This window comes from Heterocephalus glaber, unplaced genomic scaffold (genome assembly GCF_053883595.1).
Source record: "Heterocephalus glaber isolate CG9 unplaced genomic scaffold, H.glaber_assembly_v1.0 deba00001687, whole genome shotgun sequence".
NCBI lineage: Eukaryota > Metazoa > Chordata > Mammalia > Rodentia > Bathyergidae > Heterocephalus > Heterocephalus glaber.
In genome coordinates this window covers 8,478,531-8,494,830 of record NW_028258412.1, presented here as the reverse complement: position 1 = coordinate 8,494,830, position 16,300 = coordinate 8,478,531, and the positions used below count along the sequence as shown (strand labels likewise).

Below are 16,300 nucleotides of genomic sequence, written 5' to 3'. Positions count from 1 at the left end.
CCACAGCGATATATGTGCACCCATGTTCATAGTGGTACAGTTTGTAAGAGGTAAAACATGGAAACAGCCCAATTGCCCATCAACTGGAGACTGGATAAAGATGATATTGGGGTTTTTTTATAAGGTGGAGTACTACTTAGCCATAAAGAATGAGAAATTAGAGGCATTTATAGCCAAATGGATGCACATTGATGTGATACTCAAGTGAAATAAATAAGACTCACATGTGTAAATATTGAATAGTTTCTCTGGTGTGAGAAGCTGAAAATGTAAATAAGGATCAAAATGTATAATTGGTAATGTGAAATAGGAAGAAAAGGTGCAAAGCAGAATGGGAAATGGGAGGGGTAGGGGAAAGGAAAGAAGGAATGGAATTAATATGAGGAAATGAAAAAATGGAAACAAAGTCTTTGTAAATAGGGAAGGGTAGAGGGGTTGAAGGGATGGAAGGGGGATGGATAAAAAATAAGAATCAAGATATATTATGTAAAGGTGCAAATCTCCAATGATGAATGTCATTATATTGTATACCTAAAATGTACCAATAAAATTAATTGAAATTAATTAATTAATTAAATAATGCACCATATTAACGGATCCAAAGACAAAAACCACATGATCATCTCAATAGATGCAGAAAAAGCATTTGACCAAGTCCAACACCCATTCATGATAAAAACTAAAAAGAAAATTGGAATAGATGGTCTTTATCTCAATATGATAAAACCATCTATAATGAACCAACATCATACTAATTGTAAACATCATACTAAATGGTCCAACATCATATTAAATGGTCAAAAACTGAAAGTTTTCACTCTAAAATCAGGAACAAGACAAGAATGCCCACTATCACTACTCCTATTCAATATAGTTCTGGACACATTAACCAGAAAAATTAGGCAAGAGAAAGAAATAAAAGTAATAAGAAATAAAAGAAATAAGAATAGGAAAGAAAAAGTTAAATTATAATTATTTGCTGATGACATGATACTCTACATAGAAGACTCCCAAAACTCCACCAAAAACTCCTAGAATTAATAATCAAATTTGGTTGCTTAGCAGGATACAAAGTCAACAGTCAAAAGTCAATAGCATTCCTGTACATAAACAACAAATTCACTGAGAGAAAAATAAGAGAAATATTACCTTTCAAAATAGCATCAAGACAAATGAAATAGTTAGGAATCACTAAACTGAAAGAAGTAAAAGACCTTAAGATTGAAAACTACAGTACTCTGAAAAAAGGGAAGAAAAGAAGATATCAGAAAATGGAAAGACATCCCCTGTTCTTGGGTAAGCAGAACCAATATAGTAAAATGACCATATTTCCAAAACTGTTATACAAATTTAATGCAATCCCAACCAAAATACCAATAGTATACTTCAAAGAACTAGAGAAAACAATCCTAAAATTCATATGGAACCAGAAGAGACCTAGAACACCAAAAGCAATTCTGGGCCACAAGGGCAAAGCAAAGAGCATCACAATCCCCAATTTAAAGTTATACTACAAAGCTACCATGATAAAAACAGCATAGTACTGGCAAATAAATAGATGCAAGGATCAATGGAACAGAATAGAAGATGCAGAAATAACACGAAGCACACTCAGCTACCTTATCTTTGATAAAGGGGCCAAACACCTTCACTGGAAAAAAGACACCCTCTTTAATAAACAGTGCTGGGAAAACTGGCTTTCCACATGCAGAAGACCTAATCTAGATCCATATCTCTAAACATGCACTAAACTAAAATAAAAATGGACCAACAATCTAAATATAAAAACAGAAACTGGAAGACAGAATAGGTAAAACTCTGAAAGACATAGGTGTAGGCAAAGACTTTTTGAACAAAATCCCAGTCACACAGAAAATACCACAAAGAATCAACAATTGGGATCACATCAAATTAAAAGGCTTTTTTACAACAAACGAAACCACCAACAGAATGAAGAGACAAACCACAAAGTGGGAAAAAAATTTTACTAGCTACTCCTCAAAGGACTAATATAGAAAATTTTTCAAAGTCAGACCCCCTTAAATTTAAAGAATCAATCCAAAAATGGGCATATGAAATGAATAGACACTTCTCAGATGAAGAAGTAGAAAAGGCAAATAAATATATGAAAAATGTTCAACATCACTGGTCATTCAAGAAATGCAAATTAAAACAACACTGAGACACCATCTCACTCCATAAAGAATTGCTATCATCAAGAAATCAACCAATAACAAACACTGGCAGGGCTGTGGGGAAAAAGGAACCCTTTTCCATTGTTGGTGGGAGTGTAAATTGGTACAACCACTATGGCAATTAGTATGGAGATTCCTCAAAAAACCAAAACTAGAGGTTGTCCTTCTAGGTGTCTTCCCAAAAGAGTTAAAAGCATCCTACCATGATACATGTATATCCATGTTTATAGCAGCATAATTTATAATAGCTAAGTTTTGGAAACAGTCCATTAATAGATGAATGGATAAAGAAAATGTGGTATTTATATACAATGAAGTAGAGAAGGATAAAAGAGTGATTTTTAGGTAAATGGATGCACCTCTGAGCACGATGTTAAGTGAAATAAATCAGACATACAAATTTAAATATCACATTGTTTCTCTTGTGTGAGAAACCCAAAGAGAAAATAAGGAGCAAAATGGAGGATAGATATTGGGAAGTAGGAAGAACATGTTCAAATGGAAAAGGGAACAAGGGAGGAGGGAGGGGGAAGAAAAGAAAGGGAAAGGGAAAGGGGAAGAAAAAAAGAGAGAATGGAAGGGAAAATGGAAACAAAGCTTTTGTAAATGGGGAGAGAAAGGGTTGAAGGGAGGGAAAGGGAATGGGAGAAAAAAAAATTAAGACATATTATGTACAGTATAAATTCCCTATGATGAATGTGATCATTATGTATGGCAAACATGTACTAATAAAAAAATTTTTAAAGACTAAGGCGCCTTGATTTCCAGACTATAGTATATCAGAAAATAGGTGCAGAGCCCCAGCACTCTGATTTGCATTTTGCCAGTCTGAAATATCTGGTGTTCATAATGATGATTTGGTCTTTGAGTATGATCTTGGAGTGTGGGTCCATTCAACTATCATCTTTCTTCATGCTGTGGGTGAAGTAGAAACCATAAAACATCATTATTTACAACCCAAGAGTCTGGGGAAAGACTTCATGGAAGAGTAGACTGCTTTGACAAAGAAAATTGGTTCCTATCTCTTTGGTCAGGAGGAGCTAGCTACCTAGACCAGCACTAGGAGTAAAGGCTCTAGATGCAGGCCCACCTGGAACAATGCAATCACATTCATTCTTCATCTGCAAATGGAAATAGGAATACCTGGCTCACTGATTTAAATAAGTTGATGGTATATGAGAAACTCAAAATGTGAATAAATTAAAGAGTAAAATAAAAGAGAGATGGCAGGAAACAGAGGTAGACTTTTTGGAGAGGGGGAAGAGGAGAGAAGGGTGGGAGAAAGGGGATTGAAAATTATCAAAATATAATACAAGATATGAATATATATATTCCCCAAAATGAATGTAATTATATAGTACAAACATATATCAATAAAATAAAATTGATAAATTTATTCATATGACATTTTTTAATATAAATAAATCAGTGCTCAGTAGCTGCTGGTCTCCTTGCTTGTCCACATCCCACTGCTATTCCAGGGTTTTGGGTTGGAGAAGAGATGTTATATTACTGTTACAAGGCTGCCCCGGGATACTCTATGCCAGAGAGGAGGGACTGTCAACCCCTCCTAGGCCATGATTAGTAAGCTCTTTGAATCTCTGTGAACCTCTATCTCCTCCATGTATATAGTGCAGACTTCATGGAATTGTTGTAAAGATTAGTTGAGGTCATTTGATATTGCTTAAAGGGCAGACCCACAGAAGATGCCCAATCAATGTTAGTGCTTTCTCCTCTCAGCCCCATCCCCACTTGCAAAAATATTTCCATCCATGAGACTGACTTTAAGGACCAGAATATACTATATAGAGAATACAGAATTAGTACCAAGCATGAAAGTCAAGCTAGATGTCAAGACTTGCTACAGAAATACAAATACCAAATGATCCCACTCACTTGTAGATGGAACCTACAGATGGAAGCAGAGTGTAGAATGGTTAGTTACCAGGGTCTGGGAAAGGAAGGAATTAAGGAGAGAGATATTTGTCAAAGGATGCAAAAAAATTCACTTATCCAGGTTTAAAAAGTTCAGGAGCTTTACTATATAATATTCTGATTATAGTCAATAGTAATAAATCATGTGCTTAAAATAGCTAAGTAAATTTTAAATGTTCTCGCTACAGAAAATAAGTGTAGGAGGGAATATACTAATTAACTTGATTTAATCATTCCATAATGTACACATATATCAAATATCATGCTATATACCACAAATATTACAATTTTATCTATTTGAAAAAGAAATTTCAAGAAAGTATTCTGGCTCTTGTACATCTAAAGGGGACCAGGATTAAGCAAATGGACCCTAAAAATTAATGAGGTTGGATTTTTCTATTCCTTAGCATTGTAATGTACCTCAGCCATACCTACATCTTGGTTTGAAAAGACTTTGGTTCTAAGATTCAGTAAAAATCTCAAAGGAGAACCTAGCCTGGTGGGGAGGGAGAGAAATGTCCCTCCAGTTCTGTTTACCTTGGTGATAAAAATGAAACCCATTTAGAAGTTAGCTCTAAATTTTGGATTTCAAAGTGTGATCTACAGACCAGAGCAGCAAAATTATCTATGAAGTTATGAGAAGTGCATATTCTCAAGCTCCATCCCAGATCTACTGAATGAGGAACTCTGGGGACAGGACTCAGTAATCTGTCCATAAACAATCCCTCCAAGGGATTCTCATGCAAACTATAATTTGAGAACCGCTACTCTAAGAAGCCCTTTGTCTAATTCTGAAATGTGTATGTGTGAGCTGCCAGCAGTCATGTTTAAAGAAGGTCGTTTATCAGATGGATATATATTTGCTATCACTTTTCCAAGTATGGGATGAACTGCATTAAATTACCTGTTTTTTATTGAATTGCTGTTAGAATTACAAAAGCTGGTTGGGTTAAGGAAGCAGCGTGTGTCTCTGGAATGACAGGAAATTCATCAGCATCACTTATAGCCATTGAAACAGAGCCAAACCCCTTGACTTAATTTACACCTCATTAATCCTATTCCCACCAATCTACTAAAATAAGGGCAGCTCACTCAACCTCGCACACCATATTACAGTCTACAGGGTAAGTGAGATTTTTCTTGGAGTGCAATGGGAGGAAATGATACAAAACTGCTCTCTTCCAACCAAGCACACATGCAGTTTTCTCTCAAGGTTTGCTTGGGAGAAAATAATCAAGCCGCTTTGCATCATTTAGGAGATGGTTTTGACCCTAGGAAAGAATGAGCTTTAGTGAGTTCCAAAGTTAGAAATGTTTCTAAGTGAACATCAATGCCTGACTCAGCTACAAAGAAGTAAGTAACATTCCCACGTCAGTCAAGGGCTTCCCTTTGCAGGGAAGGAAATTTGTCTTTTCATTTTGAGAAATTCCTTTTAAAGTTACCTGAATTTAAAGAAGCTTTTTGGCCCAGTAAGTCCTGGGTTTTCAGATCTATAAACTCAGCATAATAAGCAGTCATTCTGCCCCATGTATAACACCACCTTCAATTTGAAGAAAAGATTAGAAATTCTGGGCCAGGGATTTACCTCAGTGGTGCTGCACCTGTCTCGCAAGCACAAGGTCCTGAGTTCAACCCCCGATAACAAAAAAATTAGAAATTCCCCTTACCCCAGAAAGTATTCTAGTACAATTTATAATTTACTGGTCCCTAGTTACCCAAATGGCTGTCTATTCTTTTTTTTTTTAAGTTCTTTTATTGGTACATTTTAGGTATACAATTCGTTTACATTTATCATTGGGTGCTTGTACCTGTACATGATGTATCTTGGTGCTTATTTTTTTTCCCCATTACCTGTGCCTCCTTCACCCCCTCCATCCTTCCCTATTTACATAGATTTCATTTCTCTTTTTTTCTCTTTTCTCATAGTTTTTCCTTTCCCCTTCCCCTCCCTTCAATTCTTCCTCTTTGGACCTTTTTTCCTATTTCAAATTATCAATTATTCATTTTAATCATTTTAACCCTTGTTTACACTTTCAGTTTCTCACACTAGTGAAACTATTCGGTATTTACACATGTGTGTCCTATTTACTTCACTTAAGAGTATGGCCTCAATATGCATCCATTTTGGCTCAGTCTATTCTAAAAGGATATTACAGAGGTAAAGTTACTGGCTTCATGCTTACTAGAAGTTTTGAAGCTGAAAATCATCTTCAAACTTACACGTCTTTGAGATGGGTTTTGCTATGTTGCCCAGACTGATCTTGAACTCCTGGACTTAAGTGATCCTCCTACCTTTTCCTTTCCAGTGGCTGAGACTATAGGGTGCACACTATGCCTAGCTTTAGCTTAAATTTTTTAATTGTTCAAGTTTCTGGATTCTATTCTCAACTATTCTGACATCCTGCTTCCTAATCCATGTTTTGTGCTAACCAAAGTTATGTTCACTATTTATAAATGTTATGTTCACTCTCTAAACATCAGAGTTTTTAAGGTTTTTATTTTATCAAAATAATACATTTTTTTCGGTACCAGGAATCAAACTCAGGACCTTGTGCTTTCAAAGTAATACATTTTAATTGATGGAAATATCATGTAGTTTAATATAGTATCTGTATAGCCTCTTTCATGTATGTATCTCTCATCCCCTTTTCAAAGTGTCCTTGTCACACCTAAGGAAGCAAGCACATGCTATAAGCACCAAGTTCTCCATCTTTCAAAGAGAAAAAATGTAGTACATAGTTGAGACAAAATAATTTACAATATATACAGTAATCATTACCAAAGCCAGAAATGGCATCCGGGATAATCTAGTTTACATTGCCTACTCCACCCACCGGTTTTCAATCTTCTCCCTTTATCCACTCAAAACATACCACAAATTCCACACAACACTGAGTCCTCTGAGTAATTCTGACCATGTCAAACTCTACTTTTCCCTCTTTTCTGCCTAGTTTAATGGGAATGAGAAGGTACTTCAAATAATGCTCTCTGGATTTCCTTCCTTCCATAAGAACAAGTCATTTTTTTTTTTACCTGTTGAGCAATTTCTATACTGAGGAACCACACTCAGCACTTTTCTAAGCTAACCTGAAACCAGTCAAAGCTAACATGTTGACTTTAACTTCAGTGGGATCACATAACTGAGATTTCACACGTAGACCTTTTTCAATTGATTAATTTAATTTACATTAAAAGAATTTCCCCTAGGAAACTACAACAAGAAACACACTCCTTCCAGCTAGAAGCTTTGAGCGCCTAAAAAAGAAATAGCTGTGGTCATGTGAACTCACATGAACTCACAAGAGAATCACAGGATTCAGTAATTGTTTCAGTATTTCTTGGCAGAGGGCAGCCTTCTTGAGATGACAGATGCCTCAGCATTATGGCTTGTGTGCCCCTAAAGCCCTATGCAGTCATAGGTGGTGCTTTTTCAGAGGTGGCTGGATCTAGAGTGTGTGATGCTATATTTGATTCATGGCACAATGCTAGGTTCAAGGACACTAGGATTAAAGGTGTGAGTCTACCTGCCCTAAGTACCCTGGATAAGCTATAAGGAATAGAAAGAACTGTGGTCATCCCTTGTTGCCTTGCTGCCTTCTGCCCACCTTGAACTGTTTCTCCTCTACAGTGTCTGTCTGCCATGTCACCCTGCCTTGGAGCCAGCCAGTTATGGATGGAAACCTCTACAAACTGTGAGCTAAATAAACCCTTCCTCCTTTAACTTTAGATTTTGGGTATTTTGTCTCAGCAGTGAGAAAAGTAACTAAGACACACAGCAAATGTATTTGTTCTGTCATGTGATGTAGTGTCACCTTCTAAGTCCACATGTCAACACCAGCACCATTAAGGCAGAGTCTCTGGCAAGTACATTCCAAATTGGTCACCATACCATGTACTTTGTGCAGACAAAAAGCACATACACCAAGGGCCAGACAGGTATCTATAAATAAATGTCCAAATCATTTATTTAGTCAACAAATGTCGTGGAGTGGTTAAAATATGCCAAGCAGAGTGAATGTCAAAATGAGTGAATCCCAAACACATGGAATGCACAATGGACACTTAAGAACAGAAAATTCTCTGGATTCAAGATTATCTGCTCCTCCACTTGCCTGAGACTGAGGCCTGGGACCCTCCCTTTTGGGTAAGTTTTACATTCCTGAGGCCTCCACCCCCTCAAAGAACAAATGCCTAGGACAGGGGCCTGTCAAGTCCCCATCCTCAGCTTTCACACATTCATCAGTCTAGCAGATTAATTTTTTTTTACACTGAGAAAAATATACAGGGATATGATGTCAGGAAAGGAATTTCTTTTTTTTTTTTTAATGATAAAAGGTCAGAAAGGAAGGAACCAGGGAGACCAAACTCCAAAAGTAATATTTAAGGATTATAAATAAGGTTGTCATGTGGAATTACCAGACTTGCATCAGATATCACAGGGCTTCTGTTCTTAGTTTGATTTTTCCTGGATATGACTGAACTTTCCTTCTGCAGCTCTACTAGGTACATAGGACTGTATTACATTGGCTTCAAATACATAAGTTAACAGAAAAATAATGATTTTTCTCCAGCTTGCCTATAATTACACATGTACATGTTTATCCATCTGGGCAAAGTTTACAACAGACCAGTTTCCCTTCAGAATGGGACTAAAGGGAGGCAGTAAAGATGCCAGTTTGGAAAGTCTATGGCAGAAGGCAGGACTTATGCAAAGTATGCATGGCAAAAGACAGCCACAGTCAGCAAGATGATGCCATTGATGTTCACTACTGTCCTCCACAAAGGCTTCTCAGAGGTGTCTGTCAACTTCTTCTTCATGGCCTCCTCCTCCTCTTTGGTCATCTTGGGTCCTTTCTGGTCCAGCCCACAAAATAGGTCATAGGCCCGCCTGAAGCATCCTTTTTTCTCCTCAGGAACTTCTGTGTTGAGAGTGAGACATAAAGGATTATCACATACAGAGCCAAGAGGAAATAGAAAAGACTTCAAGGGGAGGTGCCACACCATAGAGCATCTAGTCTACTATTTGGTAGTAACTGCCCAATTTTCTCATTTTCAGGAATAGGAATAGTACAACATATACAAATTAACTTAATTACATTTAAAACAAGGTTAATAGGAGGATTCTACATCCTCATGATCAATTAGCCTAAATTTTACCTCTATCGGAATCAAGATACATTTTTTTTTTGAGACAGGATCTCCCTATTTAGTTCAAGCTGACCTTGAACTCACTACATAGCCCAGGCAGGCCTCAAACTGGTGGTAATCCTTCTGCCCCAGCCTCCCAAATGCTGGGATTACAGGCGTGTGCCACCATGACCAACCAAGTATCAATATACATTCATTTCTATTTAGAACAGTCAGATCAAGTAATAGTGTATGAAAGAGAAGTGTTGGCAATGGGCTGGGGAACTGACGTACGAAGCACATGGAAAACCCACATCTGAAATACATAAGCTCATGCTTGTTTTCTTCATCACTGGAAATCAGTGAGGATGGCATGACTAAGGAGTGAACTGGCTACATCTGTCAATTCTAATGGTTTACAGTAGGCTAACTTGCAGAGGACTGTTTTGCTTTTGGTTTTCATTGTTTGTTTCTTTGTTTGTTTGGTACTGGGGATCCAACTCAGGACTTTGCGCTTTCGAGGCAGGAGGTGGAACTACTGAGCTAAATCCCTGGCCAGAGGACTGTAATATTGATTATGCCCAAGGCAGCCTGTAAAGAGTTGGCTTGTTTACAGAAGTGAGTCTAGCTAAAGCCTACATGCCGAGGTCAGAGTAACTCACACCCAAATTCCATTCCCACAACTCAAACCTTCAGACTAGAAGGACAACGTTCTACTTACAATCATATATCTTGTATAATCTGTTCCTAATTTGAGAATGCTTTGTCTTGTCCTTTCTGAGCCTTGTTTACATTAATTTCCGTAGAAACCACACATCATCTTTACCCCAATTGATTGCCAATAAAAGTCGGTGCCTGGGACTGTCCAGCACCTTTGTCGGTTGCATGGGCATTGGTCATCCTGGCAACCCACTTGCACTCTCTTGGTCCTGTCTCTTAGTGTATTCTTTTTCTCAGGCCTGCATCACACACTGGGCAGGTGGGTGCTGGAACCTGACTGCAGGGATCTCTGACACTAACCCTTCCCTTTGCCTCTCTCTCTCTTTTCTCTCACACATAAGAGAGACAAGCCTCCATGTACCTCTCCCTTTTGACTCACTCCACCAAATCATGGAAAAGGAGGAAATGAGTTGGGAATGGGAAATGGGGGAAATGGGAAAGTGGGAAAAGGGGAAAAGGAGTTGGGCTCCTCCTCAGGCCAAGTGAGAAATATATGGTTATCTGCATCAATAACCAGGCTTTGGAAAAGTCTCTATTTCTCATCTGTAAAAGTAGAAAAATTATACTGGCATTATCTGCCTTAAAATGATGACTTGGTACAAAAATGAATCACTAGATTAAGATATTTATAATTAAAATATGTTATGATGTTATCATTGTCAATTACACAATGATGGTGGTGGTGATGGTGAGAATACAGAGATGATAATGCAGCTGCAAGACTTCCTTGTGGTGCTGTTTCTCCGAAAATGGTGATTGTGACACTCATGGTTCCTCAAGAGAGCTTAGCTTATTGTGCTTCGGTACAGAAGGGTGTTCAATTTTATTTCACCATGATCTCATCAAGAACCAAGAGAATTCAAGTGTTACGCTGAACCTAAGATGTCACCAATTCTATAGCCAGTGTGGGAGTCCCCTCTATAGCATCCCTGATGCCACTCATCCCTTTCCAGACCAATTCAATTAGAAAACTCTTCCTTAACTGTGAAATAGGAAGAAAAGCGCCGGGGATTTAGCTCAGTGGTTCCAGCACCTGCCTTGCAAGCTCGAGGTCCCGAGTTCAATCCCCGGTACCAAAAAAAAAAAAAGAAATAGGAAGAAAAGGCCCAAAGGGGAAGGGGAAGTGGGAGGAACTGGAAAAAGGAAAGAAGGGAATGGAATTAATGTGAGGAAAGGAAATATTGGAAACAAAGCCTTTGTAAATAGGGAGGGATGGAGGGGTTGAAGGGAGGGCAGGGGAATGGGGAAAAAAAAAGAACCAAGAGAGATGTAAAGGTGCAAATTTCCAATGATGAATGTCATTATACTGTATACCTAAAATGTACCAATAAAATTAATTTTGGGGGGTACCAGGGATTGAACTCAGGACCAAGCTCTTGCAAGACAGGCTCAGTGCCACTGAAATAAATTCCCATCGCATAAAATTAATTTTTTTAAATATTGAGGAAATAGAGATGCAATTTTTTTTAAAAAAACTCTTCCTTAAAATCAATCAAGATGGTGATAATTACAGCCAATCCTTATAGTCAAGCATTATCTTATTTCCAACAGTGCTATGAGGTACGGAGCATTATGTAGAATATTTTTACATGAGGAGCCTAAGCTTTAGAAAAATGTATTCACTTGTCCGAAGTAATAAGAAAATAATTCCAGATTCAGTCCCAATTCCACCTGATTCTAGATTCCACAATCTATCTCTGCATTATCCTACCTCCTCACTCTGAGTCAAAATTGCATGGGTTATTTTGATCTATCTATTTTAAGTCTGTTCCCTAATACAAAAAATAACCTCCTCTTCCACGTTAACATCTCCCACCACTCAAAATACTTCTTATCCGTGTCCTTTTAAAATCTGTAATACTCTCACTTAATATGGAGACATCTTTAGAGGTAGGAGAGGTAGGGGCAGGTTCAAGCCTGCCTGCGCCAGGGAAGCATGAAGGAGCTGCCTGTTTTCAGCACCATGGCCGACTGGCTGTGGCTCCATGTTCCGCCAGTACTCACAGTCAGAGTTTCAGAACTGAAAAAGTCCTTAGAGATTTAAGAGCAGACTGTATCAGAACCAGGACCACTGACAAAGTCTCTCCCTCTCTGGGCCCCCATTTGTGTGTCTATAAAATGAGGTAATAAGATAAATTACTGTAGGACCTTTTCCAGACCTAGGATTCAGTGACATTCCTGATCAGATACAGAACTTGTTCTACTTCATCGGTGCCATCCTTCAGAGGGAGTGGTGACCCTCCAGCCTAACACCGGGTAAAGCATATGACCTTCAGCTCCCATACTTCTGCAAGCCACACACATCCATTCTACATGCATGCACTTCTCCCTTGTGGGGAAGAAAAGTTGCAACACTGAATCTGAAGAAAGCAGTAATTTAAGGGCTAAACCTCTGGACACTGATTAAGCAACATCTCAGGCTTCCAGAGAAATTTGATTTTCTAAGTCTTACATGGTAAAACGTAAGATCCCACAAGCCTCTATATCATACCCCTGACATCACTAGAACTGAGAATAGCTTTGGTTCCATCTGTTCTCAGTGCACAGGTGGTGTCAAAATCTCTGACTCTTCTATTCATGACTTTGCCCTAAATCAGGGCAAGGTGGCAAATACCCCATACACTGAGTCACTGAGCATTATACAACATGAGGGATAAGGCAGCTTAGATGACTGCATCTCCCTCCCCTACCCTGACCAGGCTTCATAGTGAACTTCCCAAAACTATTTATTCCTCTCAGCCCCACCCTACTCCTTTCGTCCTACATGAGAGAGATTTGAGCTTTGATGAGATATTTGATGTAGGTTTCATTGAAGTTGCTGTTATGCAGTAACTTTTTACGGCCTGAGTCATCAATCACCTATTTCAATGGTCTCCTTTGTATCTTCTTGGATGACCTCCTCTCCTGCATCCAAGTCAACACGCTCTTCTTTGCTATTGCGCAGGCTCCAACACAGACGATAGAGCTGTGAAGAAAGTAGAACAAGTTAACAGAAAGATCTAAATAGTGCCTTGGTCCAAGAAGCAAGGAGAACAAAATGATAATGCATCAAGAAAGGAAAAAGAATGTGGCCTCTCAGTACCCACAAGAACTCACATAGGAGTTCCTACCTATAGCATTGTCTCTAAATATGTTGGGAACTTGGATGTATTCAGATACATACACACTCCAGCTCATATATATATATAATATATATATTAGATGTATATATATTCTACAGGCTAACTGTATAAAATATAGGAATAATTGTTGAAGCCAAACATGGTGCTGCACAGATGTAATCCCAGCACTCTGGATGGCTGAGGCAACAGGGTCACAAGTTGGAACCCAGCCTAAGCAACTTGCCATGACCCTGTCTCAGAAAAAACTTTAAAGGGCTGGGGATGTAGCTCAGTGAAAAGGTCCTAGGTTTAATCCTCAGTACCAGAAAAGGAAGAAAGAAAGAGAAACCAGAAAGAAAAAGAAAGGTTTGTTGAATAAATGAAATCTCTTTACATACGATAAATGAATTTGTTTCTTTTAGCATTGATACTAGGACAAAAGACTATACAGCCATTTTTCCAGTACTATGTCATACAGGGTGGGACAAAATGAAAGCAGTTTGAAGAGGGACGTTTACACCAGTGAATGCCCACATAAAAAACAATAGAGTAATCCCAAATAAATAACCTAATAATGCATGTCAAGGTCTTAGAAAACCAAGAGCAATTCAAATCCAAAACTTGTAGAAAAAAAAGATCAGAGTAGAAATTAATGAAATGGAGATTTAAAAAATACAATGGATCAATGAATCAAGAAGTTGGTTTTCGGGACCGGGGATTTAGCTCAGTGGTTCCACCACCAGCCTCGCAAGCACAAGGTCCTGAGTTCGATCCCCAGTACCAAAAAAATAATAATAATAATTTTTAAAAAGAAGTTGGTTTTCTGAAAGCATAAACAAGATTAATAAACCCTTAGCCAAATTTGCCAAAAGGAAAGAAAACTAGTATCAAAGCAATTAGAAATTAAAATAGCAAAATCACAACAGATAATATTGACATTCAGAGAATTAAAAGAAACTATTTTGAAATTTTATATTCCAGTAAATTGGAGACTCTCAAAGAAATGGATAAATTCCTAGACACATATGAATTATCAAAACTGAACCAATATAAAAATTCTGAGGAGACCAATAACAGGGAATGAAAATAGAGGCAGTAATTTTTTTTTAAAAACCTACCAACTAAAAAAAGCCCAGGACCTGAAGGATTCGCTGCTAAGTTTTACCAGAATTTCAAGGAAGAACTAATGTCAATACATCTCAAACTCTTCCATAAAATTGAAGGGAGGGAAAACTTCCAAACTCATTCCTTGAAGCTAGCATTACCCTGATACAAAATCAGACAAAGAAAACTAGAAGCCAATTTCTTTAATGAATATAGATACAGAAATCCTCACAAGATACTTACAAACAGAATGCATCAAATCATTAAAAGGTCACACATTCTGACCAAGTCAGCTTCATTTCAGTGATGCAAAGATGGTTCAACATAGGTAAATAAATAAATGTAAAGATAAAAATCACATGGTCATTTCAATAGATGCAGAAAAAGCCTTTGATAAAATCCTAACAAAAACAGATATAAAAAGACCTTACCTCAAACAGGTAAAAGCCATTTACAACAAACCCACTGCCAACATTATACTGCATAGGGAAAACCTGAAACCATTTCCTCTAAAATCAGGAACAAGACAACAGTGTTCATTCTCACCACTCCTGTTCAATACAGCACTCAAACCTTAGAGCAATCAGGCAAGAGAAATAGATGGAAAGGAAGAAGTCAAGCTGTCCATATTTGCACATGACATGACCCTTTACATGGAAAACCTAATAAACTCCACCAGAAGATTGTCAGAGCTAATAAACAAATTCATCAAAGTGGCAACATACAAATAAATACACAACAATCCTGTACACAAAAAAATAAACCCACAAGAAGGAATCTGGAAAACAATCCCATTTGTCTTAGTTACTTTTCTCATTGCTAAGACAAAATACCTGACACCCAAAGTTAAAGAAGAAAAGGTTTATTTTGGCTCACGGTTTGTAGAGGTTTCCATTTATAGTAGGCTGGCTCAAAGACAGGGTTGCACAACTAAGGAGCACCACAGAGGAGAAACAGTTCATGGTGGCAGAAAGCAGCAAAGCAGCAAAGTTGTGAAGAGGCAGCAAAGCAACAAGTGGCAGCATAGAATACAGGCTGCACGCCCTTAGGGCAGGTAGCACTCACACCCAGGATGGGTCTTCCCATTATCCACACTCAGAACTAGACCAAACCAATCAGTAGACTAATTTAATAATCACACAGCTCTTAATCCTAGCATGAAACACTTAATGCCAGCATCACACACTCTAGATCCAGCCACCTCTTAAACCACCCCCCATGACTACATGAGGCTTTGGGGGTACATCTAGACACAACCCATAACACCATTCATGGTATCTTAAAAAACATTAGATACCTAGGAATTAAGTTAATGAAGAAGTGAAAGACGTCTATAACTAAAACTATAGCACTCTGAAAAAAAAAAAGAGGTTGAAGAGGACATTAGAAAGTGGAAAAACATCTGCTATTCCTGGGTAGGCAGAATCAATATGATCAAAATAGCCATATTAACAAAAACGATATACAGATTTGATGCAATTTCAATCAAAATACCATAAACACTTTTCACAGAAGTAGAAAAAACAATCCCAAAATTTATATGAAACTAGAAGAGACCCAGAATAGCTAAAGCAATTTTGATCAATAAGAGAAAAGCAAGAAGCATTATAATTCTAAACTCCAAGTTATACAAGGTTACAGTAATAAAAACAACATGATACTAGCACAAAAATGGACATATTGAACAGTGGAATAGAACTGAGGATGCAGAAACAATCCAAGGACCCTCAGCCATTAATTTTTGACAAAAGGGCAAAAACATACAGTAGAGAAAAGATAACCTCTTTTAACAAACTGTGCTAGGAAAACTGGTTATCCACATGCACAAGAATGAATCAAGCCCCATGTCTCTCGCCCTGTACTAAAATCAAATCAAAACTAATCAAAATCCTAAGTATGAAAATAGAAACACTGGATATGCTGGAATAAAATATTGTTAAAAATCTTGAAGACATAGGCATAGGCAAGGACTTCCTAAACAGAATCTCAGTTGCACAAGATATAATATCAAGGATCAAATGGAATTATATCAAATTAAGAGGCTTCTGCATAGCAAAAGAAACAGCCAACAGAGTGAAGAGACCACCTACAGAATGGAAAGATTGTTTTACCAGCTAC

At 37.8% G+C, this 16,300-nt stretch overlaps 1 protein-coding gene across 5 annotated transcripts in view; it reads right to left on the bottom strand.

Moving 5' to 3' along the window:
* Positions 1-6,607: 6,607 nt before the first annotated feature.
* The window catches only part of Slc5a1 (solute carrier family 5 member 1), a 157,382-nt gene continuing 147,689 nt past the window's right edge, over positions 6,608-16,300 (bottom strand). For 3 of the 5 annotated variants that reach the window (XM_021257262.2, XM_021257261.2, XM_013071684.3), the window contains exons 14-15: positions 12,837-12,942; positions 6,689-9,049 (exon numbers count right to left, since the gene is read on the bottom strand). In XM_021257262.2, coding sequence (XP_021112921.1) covers positions 8,835-9,049; positions 12,837-12,942 — 321 coding nt within the window. In that variant the 3' untranslated portion in view covers positions 6,689-8,834. Of the gene's footprint in view, positions 9,050-12,836; positions 12,943-16,300 lie in introns of all 5 variants that reach the window. The other 2 variants (XM_004843519.3, XM_087198365.1) reach the window with 2 other exon arrangements.